Here is a 20,437-nt window from a genome sequence, read left to right as displayed (position 1 = left end):
CCAAATCACGAGCCCTATTTTCTTTTTCGGAGAAAAAAATATGTACTAGACTTTAATTAGTGAGAACTGAGAAGCCCGCGACATAGTGTTGGGGATCGACGGATGGAAAAAATTTGCGAAATTTAAGAATTTTAAATTTCCTATTTTGACTATTTATGGTTTCTTGATTTTAAGTTTTATTTTGCTGAATCTTTAATTTGGGAAATTTTGAAAATCAAAGTTCTTTTGCGTCCTGGTTGAATTTGCAAATTTTCTCAAAATCCCCGATGAGATAAGATCGTGCATCGCTATACTAGACTTGTGGTAGCTAGAAGATGCAATGGCAACGGCGTCGCTACGTTGCAGATGTCATTGTATTTTTTCCATAGGCTAATCTTTTAATCCCAAAATCAGTAACCCTGTTTTGTTCTAATAACAATAGTACATTTTTGGTCCACCACACTACCAGAGTACGAAACATTTGAGCCTGAACATGGAAACATTGCATACTAAACCGAGACTTTTCCCTCGAAAGTGCACTTAATTTATATATTCATTATTTTTTTAAAAAGGTGCACTTAATTAAAAAAAATTATATCCTACCTGATGCTTAAGCTCGCGCAAAACAAATTAAACTCAACTTCGAACTTGAAGTTAAAATATTTTATATTAAACAAAAAAATTTCCTGAGAGCATACGTTAGCTTACTTAAATCGATACACAAACATAAAAACCATAAATACTGCGCCAATAGTCAATTATACTGACTCTTTACATTTAGACTCGATGAATTCCAAACAAAGACAATAAAACAGTAACCACACATTCTTATAATATTTTCTACATTGCCATAATTATATGATACAATTTCGTCCAAAAACTATTTTCGATTACAACCATGTTTATGTATTTCTAAAATCTTTAAACGTTAATCTAATTTCAACGAAACAAGTGAGATTTCAAGTAAAGGAAAAATAAGTGAAGGAATCGAAATAAGAGGGCAACCACATCATATGTCCGTCAAGATTAGCGATGACACAACTAGAACATAAGCAATAAAGAAAAAGATTGCTATCTGAAAGAGAAACTTTGGATTGTCCCTCATATTTGGGGATGTAACAGCCCTGTCAGACAAAAACCAAGCAACTCAATAACTGTACGGAAGGTTAAAGCGAGAGGATGTGCGAGGAATTGAGCAGATATCAAGATTACCTAGCAATGCGTTGAGAGAGCCGATGGAAGGGCATGCTTTGGATGAACACAATACCGGGACCAGTTAGAACAGCTGTTACTAGATTGTCACCCTGAATAGAAAAAAGCACAAATAGTTAACAGCGCTTTGAAAAAAATAGCACATAAAATACAATATCCTCAAGAAAAATGGAAAATATGCAAACAACATTTTTTCTTCTATTCCACAATTGTATTTTATATCGTGTCCCATAAGGTATGCTTGTATACATAAAAAACAAATAATTTTCAATTTATTTAGGACAAAAATCATTCTGCTTCATTCATGATCATGAAACAGGAAATGGAAAATCAATTGGTACAGAAGTCTAGAAAATGGTGGGCAAACAGATTGCATCTGAAGAAAATTGCTTTCGATTAATGTCAGGGACTTGACAAAAGCATCAGTTGCAACATCATATGACTTGTAAAAAGTAATAGTAGAATTGGAACTAAATAAATATGAAAAAAGAACCTAGTCTTGTCTATAAAACAATACAGAATAGGCAATAAGGAAAATTTAAAAATGAGGAGAAATATAACTAATGTTTCAAAATCATTCTCAAACTACCAAGTTCTGCATAACCTCAGAAAACATTTACTTGGAATCACACTTCAGAAAATTCATATCACCCAGAGCAACTCTTAGCAGGCGCATGTGCATACAGTTATCACAAACTCAACCAAGAATCTAAAGGCATTCACATTACATGTAACCTAATCTGCCTAGTACTGTTGGAGTTGGATTTGTGATGATGTAACATTCAAATGATGCCCGAATTACATATTAAGAGAAGTTATAAACATGAGACTCTGTAATTGATACACAACCACATATTAAGGTAGCACTTGGATGGACTGATTTAAATTGAGAGAGATTTGAAATGTCATTTTGGGTGTGTTTCAAATCTATCTAAATTATTATTACATCTACATAAATTAACAAAGGGATGGACTTAAAATTCCCCAAACATGAACTCATCCATGATCCAAGCAATCAAATGGATTTGACATGGCTTCTATCAATCCAAGCACCCTAAGTTATATTGAATTCCAGTGAGGCAAAGCATCAAGCTCAAGTTATTAAAGCTGCATGGTATCTTCACTGCTACAGTGCATTAATTAGCAAGACACTTGTAACCTATTGTCTTGAAATTTCAGCTCCCATGTTTAATTTCATAGAACAATAAACTTCATATCTATCCACATACTTCTATGAGTCCTGCTGCAACATCATGTCAAACACTATAAACTATTGAGCACGACAAAGAGACTGAACCTGTACATACAAAATCAAAAATAGTGGAAAGATAATATTTTAGTAATGTTTTCAAAATTTAAAAAAAAAATCATTATAATGCTTATCTCTACCTTTGTTATCCACCACAACTTCCTTACAAACCAATCTTGTTCTTGTTTCATCCATGGGATGTCATTTATTTCAACAACAAAAGAAAAAATAAAGAAGATTGTTGAAGTGAAGTATATTTAAGAAGGCAAAGAAATAATCTCCCTCAGCATTGATCCTATTGACGAATATCATGAAGAAGACAATATGACATGACCAAGTTTTTGCTTTCTACACTTCAATTGAAACAAGTAGAACCATAACCAGTAAAATCCCTGAAAGAAACCTTAGAAAATACATCTGTCTGGCAGATCTGGAAGGAAAAAAAAGGTTTCCACTAAACCACATAGACTTTATTTTCCACTAAAAATCCCTCCAACTAGTAGGTATAGTATCATTTCCAACATGAAAGCAATATAAGGAGCTTTTGCACACAGGATTTCAGCAAATTCAACATAAATTAGCATCAGGAAGCAATTGTAATAAGATCTCCAGAAATAACAATGGAAATAAACTAATTAATGTCATCCACAAGAATTCGAGATCCATATATGTTTTGGAAGAAAATTATGCAAATACTACTCACCCCAAAAATCACCCTTCTCATGGGACCATTATACTTGATCTGTACATTGACTGATCCTGAAACTGCAACAATACTTGACACATCAACTGCAAGCACTTCTCCCACCTCAAGATTCTTCTGCACGACTAAAAACCAGCAGGCAAGGGACCACTATCAAACAAAAGCTATAGGAACAGAACCTAAGCAATAAAACTATGATTGTAATGCTAACTATAATTGCCTCTTCCATATTGCAATATTGAGTTGAACATAAGAGTCAATGACCAGAAAACTATCAAGCCTCTCAAATAAAATCAATCTTCACTCTTGTACATTGAAATGGATGAATCGAAGTTCTTAACGAGAAACAAAATACTTCATGTAAAAATCATAATTGCATGACATCTGGTTTGTTTCACTACCATCCTATATCAGAAATCTGAGATACGAAGCCATGTTTCCATACCTTAACATAGATTGACAAGCAAATCATCTCGCTACACGCTGAAGAAATGAGATATCGCAATCATCTAGACTTCTCCTGATTTTACTTTAATATTTCTTTTTTTGACAAAAAAATCAAGAACTCTCTTAATCTATCGTGCAAAACGATCAACTCTGAAACGTAATCAAATTATCAATTCAGTGCAAACTTACATGTCATTGAGTAAGTGCATAATGTATTAGGCTTTCTCAAAGAATAAAACTACTGTAAGGATACAACAAACCAAAACACTTCACTGTTCTTAACAAACAAGTATGTCAACTAAACTTTTAGCCATGATCAAGAAACTTCTGTAACATTTTCCTCTCAACCACTTGAATCTAGCTATCCAGCAGAGATGACTGAGGAGCTTAAAGACAGCATCACCGATGAATTTAATTATCATCTTGCTCCCTCTCTGTCACTCATACACAATTAGCTCAGGGCAGGATGTCAGGTGTCAACTATATGTTGCTCCCACTTAAGAGAATGCGTGAATTACTTAACAATCATTCCATAAAGGGAGACTCGAGGGGACCAAAAAGATCAAAACATATAAAATTCACATCGACTAGATTCAAACATCTTCATCATATGGAGTGGAAAAGCTATAATTCCTTGAAAAACCTTATTCTCATTGAAACAAATGCACTTTAGAGAGGCATACCAGAGCCACCACCGGCTATGAACGCAAGCCCTCGGCCAGATATTTTTTGCCTTAAAAATCCCTGATATTTATGAATCATATTTGTCATATGAATGACAAACAATGAGCTTAAAAAGCAAGAAAACCGTAAAAAAGAGCCACCTCACCTCAGCACTAGTAATAACATTGCGTGCCCTCGGATCAACTGTATTATTTACTTTGACATCATTAATCGAGCAAAGAAATGCATCTGGCTAAAAATATAGCAAGTCAAGTCATACTATCATTCAATGAAGTGATGAACAGAAGTTGACCTAGAAAAAGGATTGATAAGAGGAAAGAGATACTTAAATCCACATCAAATTAAATCGTGTGTCGGTAATCCACACCTGACACAACATTTCTCCACCAAATAAGGCCAAATCAATCTGCATATCAAAGGCAAATCAGAAAAAGAAAACTGAACAGACTATCGTGTTAATAACAAACAACACCATTCCCCAGTAAACAATTTTCTCGATGCCAAAACAGACCGGGAGAATTCTCGAGAGAGTTGGTGCAGCTATTCCCACAAATCCATCTGTCGAACCTGTATTATGAAGAACAATGCTTGTAACAGACTTTCCAAAAAGCCACTGCCATACAAATGCTTCATTTTCAGGCATATAGACATTTTCCATTTGGATAGAACTAGACATGTAGCACATGGAACCTGCACCACATCAATCTAATATAAGCATCTCGATGCAAAATAATTACAGAATATAAGTTAAACAATTAGATTTAAAAAATTAGCAGCAAGTACTGTTACATTTACACCAAAGTTTTTTTACGACGACCAAATGCAAACACAACATCTTTCAACAGAATTATTTTTCCAAATAATTACATTAGAAGCTAAAAAAAAGTTGATAATACAATTGTGCAAAGTATCCTATACGATAAAACCTGTGCTACATCATGCATAAATAAGTACAGTTTAGGCCTTTCTAAAAAGTTTTGATGGTAAGGAGACTACATCAAAACACATAAATTTTGAGTAAACAAACTCCAATATAAAAACATCTTAAGTTTGATGCAGTTTCCTTACCAAAAAAACTTTGTAGAAAGGTGAAACATTAAGGTCAGGGATAAAATTGGGCATGCATAGTTTTAGGCAAGATGATGGAAGACCTCAAGCAAGAGAAAGTACACTCATTGAGCTTGAACTAGCATGTGATTGTGCTACCAACAGAAGAGAAATAAGAGCGTACCAGGCTTTGCAATAACCTTTTCTTGCGGCTTCAACATGATCTAGGGAGGACCGAAAAGGGGAAAGCCAACTAAATCAAATGTGAAGTTTCTTCTGTAACAACAGAGTAAATATAAGAAGCTTGACAATTACCTGAACTATCTGAGCTTCGCCGCCCAATATCTGAAAAGGTGTTACAGCATCTTGCGGGCTCTGAAACAATATTTAACATGAGCAATGAATCAAACACCCAAAATAAAATGGAAATCTGAGTTGATAATAGAACTAGAAGTAAGACAATTTGGCTGTTTTTGCACATTCTACAGGAACTTGCGTATTTTCCTTGTATCCCAAACCAATGGTTTCATATTTACAAAGCAAGCACATAACAGGCACAATAAGCACGAGACCTTCAACTCAAAAGGTTTTTATATCACAGCCCTAAAACAGAAGATGGTATAAGGGAATGAGCTGGGAATGACAGACCCTTTTTTTCACTATTCCTATACACATTCAGTTCTACAATGAATGACAATCAAGTTGTATACGCATACATACAGATGTATCGATTATGAACCGTAAATTTAATACAAAATATACACCAAGTCAACAATTCAACTTGAAATCAGTTGATGGTACCTTAATATGTCAAAAATATTTAGTCCACATAAAAAATAACATGAAATAAACATCGCCACGGAGGAGTAACAACATTTCATATTATCCCATTACCCATATCACATGTTATGATAACCTTTTGCCAAATCCCCTGAAAGAGAGTTGGCCCGCAAAAATTACCAATCCAAAATTGAAAACTCAAATGCATTAATTAATCAAAGTTTCTCGACTTTGAGCAAGAAAAAGTACCCCAAAGAAAAACGTTATTTTATTGAATTCCGGTCTTTACTTTTTCTTCATTTTTCGTTCTCCTTTGCTTATACAAAGGAAATAACAGTGAGAAAGATATAATCTTTGCATCACGCACAACATCAATTTACAAGTTCAAAATAGATCATATGTCTCTTACTCATACTGGTACCTAGAACCAGCTCATTTGTCACCAGGCAGGTTATCATAGAAAGGGTCTTCAGTTTAGCACACTCCATCAAAATTCATAGAATCAAAATAAGCACAAAGCCAAGATTGATTCGATAATATCTCCATGTGGCATTAGTTCTAATGTAAATTACACATTACTGCCTATGTTATCTATCATTTTTAGCAGCATATGTTGTAATTGGAATGTCGTAGCATAATGCGGCGATACACAAACATCTAGTTTTGCCTGCTAACTATGATTCGGCATAAGTAATCACCACATTTAGTAGTCTATCATTGGCATCAAACAGAAACGGACTCTCTCAGTTGCACAATTGCGAAGAAAGATAGGCACAACAAATTAAGTCAGCTAGAAGCATAAAACGGGCGATAAAGCTGATTCAGACACAATCCATTTCAGTAAAGTTCATTGCCAGTAAATTTGAACCATCTTCTCACAACGGATCATCAATCAGAAAAAATGGAATGGAGTTTTTTGGAACAGTAGAAAACTAAATCGACTTGAATTTAATTCAACGGTGCTGAAACGAGATATTGCTATTCCACAACCTCCCTCGATGCCAGAAATCGTAGAATCGATAACAAGCTAAGGAAACACACCTACGACAGGGCTTGGATTCTAGAAGAATATTATTGCATCACTAAAAAGAGAAAGCAAGTCTTACCAGCTGCTAGTAAATTCTCTCAGCATCATCGACAACACGTGCAATTGAGATAATTGACTAAAAAAATCCAAACCAACAGGTGCATATATAACTCTAAAATCGTATTCAAAATAACCATTCACACATTTCTAAGCATAAATAATGATATTACCTGATAAACAAAAGGTTGAAAAGGTGTTGAAAAGAATGGCGCTGCCATTGACGCCGAGAGGCGGGGGATCGGAGAGCTGACAATATGCAGATCAAGGAATTGAAATAAATACCTTGTTCCTCGAAATTTTCCTTTTTTTTTTTTTTGACAAAATTTTTTCCTTTTTTTTTTTGGAAGCGTTTTATGTTTATAATAATATTAATTATTATTATATAAAATGAAACTAGCCAATTAAATTTTTAGTTACCATATGTGTCCTTCGGCACCACCACTGGTGTTGAAATGTTGAATTTTCTGTTCTGAATGAAAATAAGACGGTGGCAATTTGATAATTTCGCAATAATTTATGGGCTTTAATTGAAGACGGTGCGGTTCATACCCGGTCATCTTCGTGACGTGGCGGTATTTTATTGGTTCCAGAATCCAAATTAGACGTGGAGGGTCTGGATGATGGTCCCATGCAATGTGGTAAACCTAGGTTTACAAATATTAAATGTTTATAGTTTTAAATTAAATAATTTAAATAAAAACTACAAAAATTAATCCTTATACATAAATCCAATTAATTACAAAAAAAATTTTAGAAATCCAATTTATTTTAAAAAAAAAATTAACTAACACGAAACGAGTACTTGTGTTTTTATCTTTGTTACCCACATATGAAATATGAATATTGGAATTGATTTCGGATTTGAGAATTTTGAAAAGGAAGGAAAAATGAAATGCGAAGAGATTGTATATATTTTGTTCAGCTTGTGTTCCAAACTAAGTTTCCCAACCAAGAAGACGATATTTCTTTATTCTCCCTCTTTTTTTCACCTTTTCTTTTTCAGCTATTTTTTAGCTTTTCAAAACAAAGTTTAATTGAATAAAATTACATGAAATATTATCAAATATCAATCTTATTTTATCAGACACTAAAATAGTATCAGTAAAAGCCAATAATGAGAACTTTTACTTGCAATATAATCTATCACTATTATGTAATAATTGACGATGGAAACGATAAATTTTGTGTGTGATTGTTATTATTTATCATATATCACATGCACTCGTCTTTTCTCGTACCCGATCAGAATAAGATAAAAGTAATAAGGCATAAAAAAAATATACATATAACGTCAATCATTGCATGCCAGCTCAAAAGAATGAAAATGAAAGATATGACAAATCGCAGTTACAAATTGGCGAGTAGTTATTTTTCCAAAGAAATGTGTTTAAAATCAAAAGCTTTTTATTTTGTAAATAAATAACCATCGGCACAATATACCGGTACACCCTACTTTAGATAAATCCATGCCTTTTTTTATTTGGGATCTTTTTTCTTTTTAATTGTGGATACAATTTGTAGATGCCTGGGATCATTAAAATTGAAAAATAGTAGGCAACATCATAATGTTTGATGTTTCCAGTACTGTGGAAAGATGTCTCTCACGGGATCAACATCAGCTCTTTCAATATATGTATTTGTCTCGGCTCGATCGATTTCTTCAATATTTGTGTCATGAAAAGGATTGATATAGCGATTAAGAGGGAAAATGTTTTCTTACAAATTCATGATAAATTTTGTGTAATAACATTTTTAAACTTTAAACTTCCCTTTATATCGTATAATTTTGTAATTGGGGTCGATTTTGGAAATCATTTGGACGCTCCAAATTTAAATTTGCAAGGTATTTCTCTACTAATATAAAAAATTATAAATAAATTTCCAGATTTATCAGTTGTCCTTCTGCTGCTACATAGAGATTTTCATGCATATATAATAGAGATAAAATTAACTCGATCGACTGAAATATTTAACTCGGTAATAAACAATGAAACGAACACATATATATTTCGGTGTACGTGCATAATTAACACTTGGCATGCATAAACTTATTTGTGAATCTATGCAAATAAAATGGGAAGTAATTTAATTATTATATATAGAAGAAGTCTCCGTATAGAAGATTTTCCGGCGAAAATTCACCGTGAATATTGGCGTCACCTCCGGCCAGCACCGCAGGGAATGACATGCCTAAGATAAGATCCGGCAAACCAAGAAAAGCATCATCCACACTAGAAATGTCGTCGTGCTCAGCGAAAGAATTGGAATCGAAGTTAGATGTAGGCGAGCGATCATTTGTGCGGTCGAAATCAGCCATGGGAACGGCCACCAGCTGCGCGGCTTCGGCGGCAGCGGCCTGGACGTCTTTGGGAGCCTTGGAGGCAGCGCGTGGGAGTTGGTGAACTAAGTCTGGGAAGTTGAGGAAAGCAGAGTGGCCTTTGATAGCAATGGCGGCAGCATCATGGGCTCGAGCCGCCATTTCTGCTGTGTCGAAGGTTCCCAGCCATATTCTTGATTTCTTTCTTGGTTCGCGGATTTCAGAAACCCATTTTCCCCAGCTTCGTCTGCGAACTCCTCGATAGGTTTGAGGATTGTTTCTTTCGTCGCAACGATATTTTCTCTTGGAAACTGTCTTCTTCAAATACTTTTTACTTGTTTTCTGTGTCGAGTAAAGGTCATTTGCTGAATCAGTCTTGGATACGGAGTGAGAGAATGGAGAGGAGGTACCGGCGGAGGAGGAAGAGGCGAAGGCGGATTCTTGCATATAATCAGAAGTGGTAACTTGATGATCCATTAGTGGAGATGAATCTGGGCAGGAAACTTAAGATGGTTTGTTTTTTTATACAGAACTGGGGAATGCCTCTGATGGGATAGTTTCCTTTATTTATTTATTATTATATTTTTGAGGTCTCGCTTTTTCATCGGTATAGGACAGTATTCTTTGGAGTGAAGCAATTTACACAATGCACGTACCACACTACATATTGTCACTTCGTACTATATAATCAAATATTTTCTCTGTAACATAGAATGAAAATTTCGAAATCAAAACATATATATGAAAATATAACAAAATTTCAACTGACCTAGGTGTCGGTCACTCACTGCATGCGATACAATATTAGGGTTTTAGGTTTTCATTAACATGCATGAGTGGATGAGTGATGACATGAATATATAATGTTCAAAGTATTAGGAAACTGACGACGTAGACGATCTGAGTCTCGGTCACTCACTGCATGTCATATAAACTAATAAAAAAAATACTTTGATTTAAAATGTAGTCGTCATTTATTTAACGAATTATTTGTGAATATAGATGTCATATTGTAAGTATTTTATTCCAATAAAGTTTTTATTCAATTTAATCACCAAGACTTATCCATAAATCAAAATTTTATAGGCTAACTAGCTTATACATTGGTACCAACCAACTTCTTCCTGTCAATATATATCATTAATGTTGTATTGAGAATATTTTGTTAAACTTGGAATGTTGGCACTAAATTGTTATATATACATACGCGTAGAAGCAAAGGTAAAGGAGTGTGTGCACATGTAAAAAAACCAATAACTCAATTAAAGTGCATTAAAGTATAAAGAAATTATATTTATTTACATTTAAAGAAAAAAATTTGATATTTCCATTTTGTAAAAGTAATACGGACTTGCCTTAAAAAAAATGCTATCAAGGATTATATGAAGAGACTGACAATGATCACATGTTTTTTTCTGACTATTCTTTGGCTTTCGCGAGGAGAATCAAAACAATGCTTATGAAGGAAGGGATTGACATCTTTTTCATCCCTAAAGAGAAAAATGTTAGATGGCACCTTTTATTCTTCCACAGGGAATTTCTTTGTTTTTGCATTTTTCTTCTTTTTTGGTGTAAATATTATTGATGCAATAGTTGTTATATATATATTGACCAAAATAAACCCTAAATGCATTTCAAAAGCCAAAAGTATCATTACTTTCAAGCAGATTCATTTCTAAAATTATAGGTTGAAAGTACTAGCTAGGTTTTAAGAGCATTATTCAGTGCAATGCACATAGATTGACGGCTTCTTTGTTTTTCCTTGCGAATACAAATGTTAATTAGAAAACATAAGAATTTGAAATGCATCCAATATTCCGAATTGTAAGACCTCCAGGCTGGAGGTAGTATCGAAGAATTCGAATTTTTTCTGCCGAGATTTACATGGATTGATGTGTTGAACAAGAATGAACAAGAATGATGTGTTAGTACGTACAAGTGAACAAGAATAAACAATATGGGGGTCTAGAGCGGTACAAAATTTACCTGTTTGGGTTGAGGTGATTTCGAATATATTTGATTTATCCGGATGGATTTCAAATCCACTCCATTAATTAATGTAAACTTACGCTCATTCGCACATGTTGTTCACAGTTAAAATAAATATTTTAACATTATGATTTAAGTTATTTTTGAACTTTTAAATAATATAGACAAAGATAAATAAATAAGTTACAAATTTATAAAATAGATTTTATGTTATATTTTTATTTTAAATAAATTGGGTATTTTTGTAAAGAAAGTGCGCAGGAAACAAGTATCCATTTTAGAGGGGTCTCGAAAGAAATCAATCCCGGTAAGTTACAATTTAACTGGAATACAAGGGATTGAAAGATCCAAGTAATTTCACAACACACTTCCTGAACCTATTCCTTCCCTAAATGCAGACTTATTACGACAGTCTAACAAATAATAAAATTATAAACTTACCGAAACCACGATAACAGTTTAAGAGATTAACAAGAGATTTCCCAATCTCAACAGTCGCCGATGCTGGAAGAATGCGTTCTTCTAGACAGCGTGAATAGGGTTTTCACTGGGATTAACATCAGAATTCCCTGAACTCGGACTAGCATGAAATGCTGATGGCCTAGCCGAGCCTTCGACGAGTCTAAGTGAGACGTTTGATGATCTTGCTTCACCGAGGGATTCCCCCAAGGTTAGTTTCGACATTCCAACGAGTTCATCCACATTAATTGGGCTTTTCGAATGGACTGGTGTTGGCTTTACCACTTCATGGGCCTCTTCTTTTACTGGTTCAGCATTGTATCCTGGCCAAAATGGGAAGTGCATAGGGAAGAATGGGGCCACATAAGCCGGATATAAAAGAGGGTAGGCGTATTGTGAACCCTGGGGTATGGGAAGTACGGCTTCTACGTCATTGGAGTTTGCAGATTCCATTGATTCACATTCTTCATCCACCACAGGTCGTAGGGTGAGGCTGCTGCTTTGGGTCTCGGCTTGCGGAAGATTCACTGAGATAAAATCTCGTGGCACCATTGGAGTATCGACTGACTGAAGAAAATACATGAAAAATCAAGGGCAAATATATATTAGTCAATCTTTTTAAAAAGGAAAACAACACAAAATTACATCAATACATGTGGGGAGGAAATAAACTGATTTGGTAAAATAAACTGAAAGAAAATAAGACGCCACGTCACAACCATTTTTCTGGATTTTAGCGTGTTATAAGTTGGATGGTGTTGAATGTAATGGCTTACTCGGATAGAATTCAAATGGCGCTTCAAAGACATATTCATCCAACCAAAACAAACACAAAATGAATAAAAATAAAAGAAATAAAGCAAGGTACAGCGATGGTAAATGCTAGGAATAAACATGATTTTTGAAGCCTTCATTGGTCCGTTCAGTGTATTGGTGCCACTCCATCTATGAGTCGTTCATCGCATCATAGAGAGCTTTTGTGTAGCCAACCAATAAGCCAAAGTGATGGAGTCCCTGGTTCCCCCAAGAACTACAGCTCGGTTTTGAATTACTTCCCGTGTATTGCAGGTAGATATTTTGTTAAAAAAACTTTCTTAGTATGTTTGTCAAAACATTCATTGAGAATATTAATTATTATAAAAATAAGCAACATGACCATGAAGATTTAGTAAAAAATCCACCACATTCAAATGGCAAAGGTGATCCAGAATCACAATTTGTTTCTTGTTTAGCAAGCAAATACGAATGCATAATTTACATGTACAAAGATAAAAAGGAATACATACTTCATCGGCGATGATATCAAAAAGGCTAGAGCGCCTTTTCCTCCGAGATACATTGCACTGCCTTACGAAGTACTTCTGGGCATGACTAGCAACCTGAGTAGATGTTCTTGAAACTACGTAGTTCCGTGCAATTCCACGCCAATCGCCTTTACCAAGTTTTTGCAACCCAAGCAGAAACATCCTATGTTCCTCCTCTGTCCATGGAACACCTGCATAAATGACAAAAAGAAAGAATGCTCTGTTTCATGTCGAGTAAGCAAGGAAACTTATGATCAGGAAAGGAATCTGGACTTCCCTCGTGTTAGACCATTCTTATTGTTCCCCCACAAATTGTGATTTGAAGTAGCAAGATCACTCCCACGCTTCTCAATCCTCAACACCCTCGAAACAACTTCTAACCCTTCCACTACAATACTACAGTAATTTTTGTACACGAAAAATCCTAGATGCTTTACGTCAACACGTCCTCAACATCCACTGAAACACAATCCCGTAAAAAACAATTCTTAAAAAAATTTCGACCATATTTCCAATTTCTACATAGCTCACGATGCAGATCAAAGCTAAGCAAAAATCCATATCAAAGAACAAGGAAATCCAGGAAAAAAAATCAATGAGATCAGATTCTATAACTGATTCTTCGCTTAATTGCAATAAAAAAAAAATCAAATTCACGCATGCAAAACAATCCAATTAGTTTCACAAATTCGATGATAAAAATGAGAGATGCAATTATCCAAATCCCATTTTAGTTTCTTCTATTTTTTTTCCCATTTCCTTTTCTGTTCGGCTACTAAATCAATTTCTTCAAGATTAAAAACAAACTCGGAATTCTCTCACATCCAAACTTCAATTCAAGACAACAAAAAACCATATGATTCACAAACCATGCAGCAGCAAAATCATCACATGAGAATCCACAGACCATGCAAGAAAATAAACATAATACATCCAAAACAACAAAAAAGAGGGAAAATAAATTCCAAAAACACATAAAAATATAAAACCTCTCTTCCTCTCCCGGCTGGAAGACGACCCGGCTACGAAATCTTCAGACGCGTATCCATCGGCGGTGGACTGGCGGTCAGGGGTATCGGCTGGTGAATCATTCGCGACACCGTTTTGAGGGGTCCCGCTCAAATTACCCATACTAGCGCTCTTCCGAATCAACCCATCAGTCAATCGGACCCCGAAAAGCTTCACCCCTCGATTCGGGCAAGTCCGCGAGTTGTGCCCGTTGTGGCTGCAATGAGAACACTTCCTGGTCATTGTATCCGGAGTAATGAAAAAGAATTGGTCCGATTTTCTTGAAAAAGATCGGATCTTTATCACATGATCCGCCGCTTACTGAACCAATTGTCCCTAAATTGTTGTTTCTCTTCGTTCTGCTCAAGCCTCCGCCGCAGAGTGAATCGGATGAAAATAAAATGTTAATATATATATATATATATATATATATATATATATATATATATGAGGAGGAGGAGATAATAATATTAATGATGGGGATAAGATGATTAACTACTAAATTAAGAAACAAGCGCTTTGTTGGCCTATTTGGATAATATGGATTTATTCTGTTTTCGAGATTCGAATTCTTTTCTGATCAGTTTATTAATTTTTAACTTCCTAAAAGGATTAGATGGCAAAATATATTTTAAAAATGTTAAAATTTCGGTCAAAATTATTTATTCTTTAGATGCAGATGATTATGGATTAACAAGGGCCGCTATATTTCATTTACTTGCATTCAGTATGATCACCGATGGATGGGTGTGATTTATATGAGTAATTTAATAAAAAGGGCAGCTAGATATCTTTTTCTTGCTTTCGGTACGATGAGTAGGTCTTTTCTGAGACAGTCTCACAAATCTTTATTTGTGAGACGGGTCTACTCTACCGATATTCAAAATAAAAAGTAATAATATTAGCATAAAAAATAATATTTTTTCATAGACGACTCAAATAAGATATTCGTCTCACAAAATACGACATACGAGACCGTCTCACGAAATTTTTGCCCAAGTATGATTACCAATGATGGGTGTGATTTATACTGAGTAAAAAATGGATTTCAAACTTTGAGTTCAAGTTGTATTTATTTTATGTAGTTGTAATTGAAACATGTTGTAAATATAAATGTATTATCTAAGATAATAAATTAAATTTATTCAAAAAAATCAAATAATTGACTAATCGTGATTTTAAATACTTTCATCCAAACACCTCATTTAAAAAAACTATAAAAATTTGGTATAACAAAATTATAAATTCGATGTGTTTTTTATGAGAATAGGTTTATAAGTTGTTGATTTTCTATTGTTAGAGTGTGGAAACTTAATTTCCATTTGGATAATATATAATCACGACTTACAATATAGTTTACATTTAACAAACTATAGTCCATCTCATAATATACTATGTTTAAATTAAGATATCTAATCACACACTAATCCTCAGACTTCAGATCTGTCCATCTTTATTTGTTCCTCTTTAAATTTAACCAAAGGCCAATATTTGCTTCGTCTTCATTTTATTTTTGTATCAATATATTTTCGTGCAACGCTGTATAAATATTGTAAAATTGATTCAAATAATTACGATAAACTAAAGATAAAAGCTTGTCTGAGATGGTATCACATGTCGTATTTTGTGAGACATATTCTCTTATTTGGATTATCCATAAAAAATTATTACTTTTTATGCTAAGAGTATTACTTTTTATTGTGAATATCAGTAGGGTTGGCCCGTCTCACAGATAAAGATTCGTGATACTGTCTCACAATAGACATAGTCTAAGCTAAAACTAATTCAATAAAATTTTGATATCATTAAACTAAATTTACTCAGACCCACAGGCCCCATATTTCATGGTATCAATCAACAGAAAAATTGAACTAAAAGCAATCAAATTTGAACCAGCCTTTCCAATTGAGAGATGCTATGATTTTGTCCACATACAAGTCAAAATTCACTTGTAGTCATAATAAGTAGACCAATCATTTAGTGGAATGTAAATATTTAAATGCTAAACTATTCATATCTCTCGATCTTTCCCTCATTTATTATATTTATTTATTATATTTATTTTTGGCGTTTTCTGATATTTTATTTTATTTAATATAATAATCAGTATAAAGTTTGGCGAAAAGTTTGTGACGTGAACACATGAAATGGGCGGCTGCATAATGTTGCCACGAGTTGGGAAGATTACATGAAAATTAATGGTGTATGTATAATTATGTAAATTTTGTCCTATTAGGCCTACTTGTTTGCAAAATAGCTTTTAGCAGCGTAATAATCTATAACAATTGAATATTTTTAAGCTGTTCGATTTTATCGTCAATTTTTAATATAGTTTAATTACAGATATTGATATATGACAAATTTATTTTAAACATAATTTTTTAGTTGACTGAATTGATAGATGAATGAACTAATAAACTACATTAAAATTCAAATAAAGCGAGAAACGGACAAAATATAAATTTTTTAAATTAAAATGGTAAACAAATAATTGTTAAGATATTGGTTCCTTTATCTCTTAATTTTCTGTAATAATTGAATTACAATACATTAGCCATATTTTTTACGGAATTCTCTGATCTATTATTATTATTATTATTATTATTATTCAAATTAACAAAATGGTTAACCAAATATCATTGTGTTATTTAACAATTACAATTTTATTAATGAACAGTGAAATCTTATATTTTTCTATATATTGAACTATGATTATCAACATGTATACAACCTCTGCAAGTTTTAAATCTATGTATTATGTTAACCTATCATGTTTCTCAATTATAAAACATAAAAAATTTCGAAGTTTATCATCATTAAAAGATAACACAATAACATAACAATAATAAAATTCAATATTAAATAAATCAAAATATAGATGCCTATTAGGTAGGATCCCTAAAATCGAAATAAAAAGAAAATAGAATGCTTCGAGGAGTTCTTGTTATTCGCTTGCCCTCTTGCTCTCTCTGTTCTCCTCTGCATTTTTTATGGAATTGGCGATTTGTCTTCCTCTCCGTCCCCGATGTTTTTCTTCTTTTATATCTACCAAAGAGTTCATCATTTCCTTCCTTATTTGCCTAGAAAATCCACATATTTGTTCTATAATCGCATGACGCTGGGACGGTAGGTTTTGCAGGCTTCGACACGACAAGTTCTTTTTTCTTCTCCTTCACTCTCACGATTAGACGATCATTTTTGCAGGTAGTAGCACGTCTAGTTCTATGTTTTTAGCCCTTTTTTTTCCTCCAACTAGTGTTGGGGCCATAACTTTTCGCGGCCCTAGCATGAGTCCTACCGCCAACACTTACACTCCGACTCCTTGAGCTTGATTTCCCACCGTTTCTTCCTACAAGCCAATGATTTCGAGTGAGTGGTGACTCATATTGAGCAGTGACCCGTATGCATGAATTATGAACTAAATGTGGACTTTTACACAACGAAACTATGTAACGACTCAAAACAATTTGATACGATACATAAAATCGACATTTGTCGCAAATTTTTTTTTTGCATTTTATCCAATATCGACTGGTCCCATTTATCCAAAATCAATGAGAGGTCTGTAATTCAAGAAGTGGTCGTTGTTTTTTCTGTATGTTTTCCTCCTTTAATTTCACTTCGAAACTAAATAATTTAATCTAGAAGCGAAATATGGAGACGTGAAGTGATAATTATGACCCGTAAGACGTAGATTGAATTGAAATTACTATTAATATTTTGTGTTTGTATTTTGTTTATTTCTTCAGAAAAATTTCCAAGTATCACACGCACATACACACACGCATTTATATTTCTCGCTAATTTCTCACGATAGGGGTTAAGTAATTACATTTTTAGAACGATAATAAAGTAAATTAAAATATACAAATCCATGCCTAGTTTATGTTCTTAATTTAGTCCATTACATGTATTTATTTCATTTTCCTAAACGAACATGTATTTTCCACATGCTCGTAAATTTGACACACAAATACAATTAGGCACTAGTGATATGCATACATGTGTAATTTTTTGTGATAATTTTGTTGTTGTTTTTAATTTAATAATTTTTTACAATAATTTTTTTTATATTAGGAACAATATAATCATTTGAACATTCAAAAATTTGAATAAATATTAAAGAAACTATTTTAATAGTTTTAAAACTTTGGAAAGTTGGTATAATAGAGATAAATGAGTACACAAATTTACTAAATAGATTTTTATAATATAATGTTATTATTAAATGAAAACATAATATCTTTTTTTTATAATTTTAAAGAGATAATGTCGGTATTTTAAAAATACCATGACATCAAAGTTAAGCTAAATGTTTGCTTGAGGAAGATTTCGATATTTTTAACTCTAATAAGCAATTAAACAAAGTATTCAATGTGGTCGGTGAGACTACCAGATTTTGTGAAGGAAAGTATATTCTCAAGTATATCATCGAAATCTTATCAACACTTGTTCACATCTTATCCAGATTCACAATCACAGCCCCTATTATATCCATCTTTCTATTATTTTTATAACTTTTTTTTTTTATTTTATATAAAATCGTAAACATTCAAAAAAAAATCGCAATAAAATAAAATGGAACAACCACGCCTTGACACGAATAACGATAATTATTCATCAATACCTTGTAATTACCACTCACAAGTCATGGGAGCGCATGAAATATAATCGAAATACAATCTTGAGTGTGTGGAATGTTGAATTTTGCTGGTCTATTTTCACTGCCAATTTCAGGGAAACTTCAACCCCTTCAGCTGCTGCTGAAGAACATCTGCCAATAATTCCACACCTCTGTCCTGCAATTAAAAAACCCAAAAACTTGGTTCATAGAAATATCCATCTCCAGGCACTCCCTCAAATTCCCAATTTCAAACAAAAAAAAAAAATCAATCACATCATCCTCCAGTGGCTCATTGATTTTTTTAATCTTAAATTAGATTTCCTCTTTCTCACTTTTTGAAATGAAGTCTTCTTCCAGAGCCTGAAGCTTACAATCCACTTGGTATGCTTCATTATTGCTAATTTCGTTTGACAAGATAGAGCTTCTAATTCCTCGTCATATCTGCCTTTGTATACTTGCTCTGTGTCAAGATTTGAAAGCGCATCTACCATAAAGAGGCTAGAGACATTCTGTTCACCAAATTCCAATTTACGATCCACTCAACGGATCATGTCAAGCTCACTTAACTGCTGCTGATTAATCATCTTCAATCTTACATCACAAACAACGAAGGATCAACAACAACAACAATTGTTCAACGAAGAGTGTATACATTTTGGACGAAATCCTCTACTATATTTGATGTTCCAAACTGTGCTACACTATGTTCAAATAAGTTTCGTTTGCACAAATTATTTTAAATTAAACACACTAAACATCATGTATCAACAAAATACAATCAATCATTGATAAAACACTATATTCATCTTTTCTTTTTAAAAAAATCGACAATAAATTGTATCTGAAGCACGATAAATGATTAAAACAATATGTTAATGAATTTTTAATTTTTTTAAAAAAAAATGAATCAAATGTTTTATTTGTGATTTATTCTATTTTCTTCGTGTATGATGTGTAGTGTATTTATTTTTTTAAAGATTTTTTCAAACAAAGACTTGTTTTAAGCCGTGTAACACTCTTTGAAACACTAAATTTAACAAAAGATTTCGAGTCATACTTTGTACTACACACATTATGGCTCAAAACGGAGAGACGTCCCAAAAACAGAAGATCGTGTAACAGTCTAAAACATATAATACTATTTCGAGATATAATACTAAAAGTTGTGTGTGTTAAAACATTGTTAAATAATTACTAAAAAAACATTGTGTTCTTCGATTAAAGATTGGGTAGAAAATTTTCTCGAAAACAATTAAAAGAGCAATTGTTTTTCCTTTCTTTTATGTGAGTCAAGGATATGCATAAAATAAATGATAAATTAATTAAAATAGAGAGTTGTGTTATGTAATTAAGAGGTGATTATATCGAAGATAGTTATTATGATAACAACATTCTTATTAAATATGAATAAAATATATTATGAATTATTTCCATTCTCGATTATTCATAAAATTTCGGTAATTCATCACAAACCATTAATAAAATGCTTTAATTTTGAGAGACATGTAAAAACTGTCTGAACATGGAGTGGTATGTGTGAAAAGAAAA

General features: G+C 33.1%; 3 protein-coding genes across 5 annotated transcripts; all 3 read right to left on the bottom strand.

Moving 5' to 3' along the window:
- Positions 1 to 846: 846 nt before the first annotated feature.
- LOC142545451 (uncharacterized) lies at positions 847 to 7,499 on the bottom strand. 2 transcript variants are annotated; one of them, XM_075652642.1, is made up of 10 exons: positions 7,359 to 7,499; positions 5,637 to 5,696; positions 5,506 to 5,545; positions 4,786 to 4,964; positions 4,642 to 4,680; positions 4,420 to 4,506; positions 4,274 to 4,334; positions 3,144 to 3,268; positions 1,192 to 1,283; positions 847 to 1,103 (listed from the first exon to the last, which is right to left on the bottom strand). In XM_075652642.1, exons 1-10 carry the CDS (start codon positions 7,404 to 7,406, stop codon positions 989 to 991), a joined length of 846 nt encoding a protein of 281 aa, XP_075508757.1. In that variant the 5' UTR covers positions 7,407 to 7,499; the 3' UTR covers positions 847 to 988. The 2 variants fall into 2 exon arrangements, with proteins under 2 accessions (XP_075508757.1, XP_075508758.1); XM_075652643.1 differs by lacking the exon at positions 7,359 to 7,499 and adding an exon at positions 7,208 to 7,227.
- Positions 7,500 to 9,148: 1,649 nt separating this feature from the next.
- On the bottom strand, positions 9,149 to 10,045 carry LOC142545449 (ethylene-responsive transcription factor ERF039-like). Its single transcript, XM_075652641.1, has one exon. The coding sequence runs from the start codon at positions 9,980 to 9,982 to the stop codon at positions 9,281 to 9,283; it is 702 nt and encodes a 233-aa protein (XP_075508756.1). The 5' UTR covers positions 9,983 to 10,045; the 3' UTR covers positions 9,149 to 9,280.
- A 1,740-nt stretch (positions 10,046 to 11,785) lies between these two features.
- LOC142545448 (transcription factor MYBS3-like) lies at positions 11,786 to 14,669 on the bottom strand. 2 transcript variants are annotated; one of them, XR_012820276.1, is made up of 4 exons: positions 14,247 to 14,669; positions 13,240 to 13,448; positions 11,913 to 12,520; positions 11,786 to 11,871 (listed from the first exon to the last, which is right to left on the bottom strand). XR_012820276.1 is itself a non-coding variant. In XM_075652640.1 (3 exons), the coding sequence occupies exons 1-3, from the start codon at positions 14,506 to 14,508 to the stop codon at positions 12,017 to 12,019; spliced, it is 975 nt and encodes a 324-aa protein (XP_075508755.1). In that variant the 5' UTR covers positions 14,509 to 14,669; the 3' UTR covers positions 11,786 to 12,016. The 2 variants fall into 2 exon arrangements, 1 of the variants encoding a protein (XP_075508755.1); XM_075652640.1 differs by having other exon boundaries at positions 11,786 to 12,520.
- Between the last annotated feature and the right edge of the window lie 5,768 nt (positions 14,670 to 20,437).

The sequence above is a fragment of the Primulina tabacum genome, chromosome 5 (genome assembly GCF_025594145.1).
Source record: "Primulina tabacum isolate GXHZ01 chromosome 5, ASM2559414v2, whole genome shotgun sequence".
NCBI classification, from domain to species: Eukaryota; Viridiplantae; Streptophyta; class Magnoliopsida; order Lamiales; family Gesneriaceae; genus Primulina; species Primulina tabacum.
The sequence above is the reverse complement of the archived record's forward strand: the minus strand, read 5'-3'. Positions and strand labels throughout refer to the sequence as shown.

Coding starts and splice junctions, on each gene's coding strand:
- LOC142545451 (XM_075652642.1), bottom strand. CDS start 7,406: ATGGCAGCGCCATTCTTTTCAACACCTTTTCAACCTTTTGTTTATCAG. Junction 4,965..5,505: donor AAAGGTTATTGCAAAGCCTG/GTACGCTCTTAT, acceptor GATGTGGTGCAG/GTTCCATGTGCTACATGTCT. Junction 1,104..1,191: donor CTCTCTCAACGCATTGCTAG/GTAATCTTGATA, acceptor TTTGTCTGACAG/GGCTGTTACATCCCCAAATA.
- LOC142545449 (XM_075652641.1), bottom strand. CDS start 9,982: ATGGATCATCAAGTTACCACTTCTGATTATATGCAAGAATCCGCCTTC.
- LOC142545448 (XM_075652640.1), bottom strand. CDS start 14,508: ATGACCAGGAAGTGTTCTCATTGCAGCCACAACGGGCACAACTCGCGG. Junction 13,449..14,246: donor CAGCCGGGAGAGGAAGAGAG/GTTTTATATTTT, acceptor TCATTTATGCAG/GTGTTCCATGGACAGAGGAG. Junction 12,521..13,239: donor TTGATATCATCGCCGATGAA/GTATGTATTCCT, acceptor TATTTTCTTCAG/TCAGTCGATACTCCAATGGT.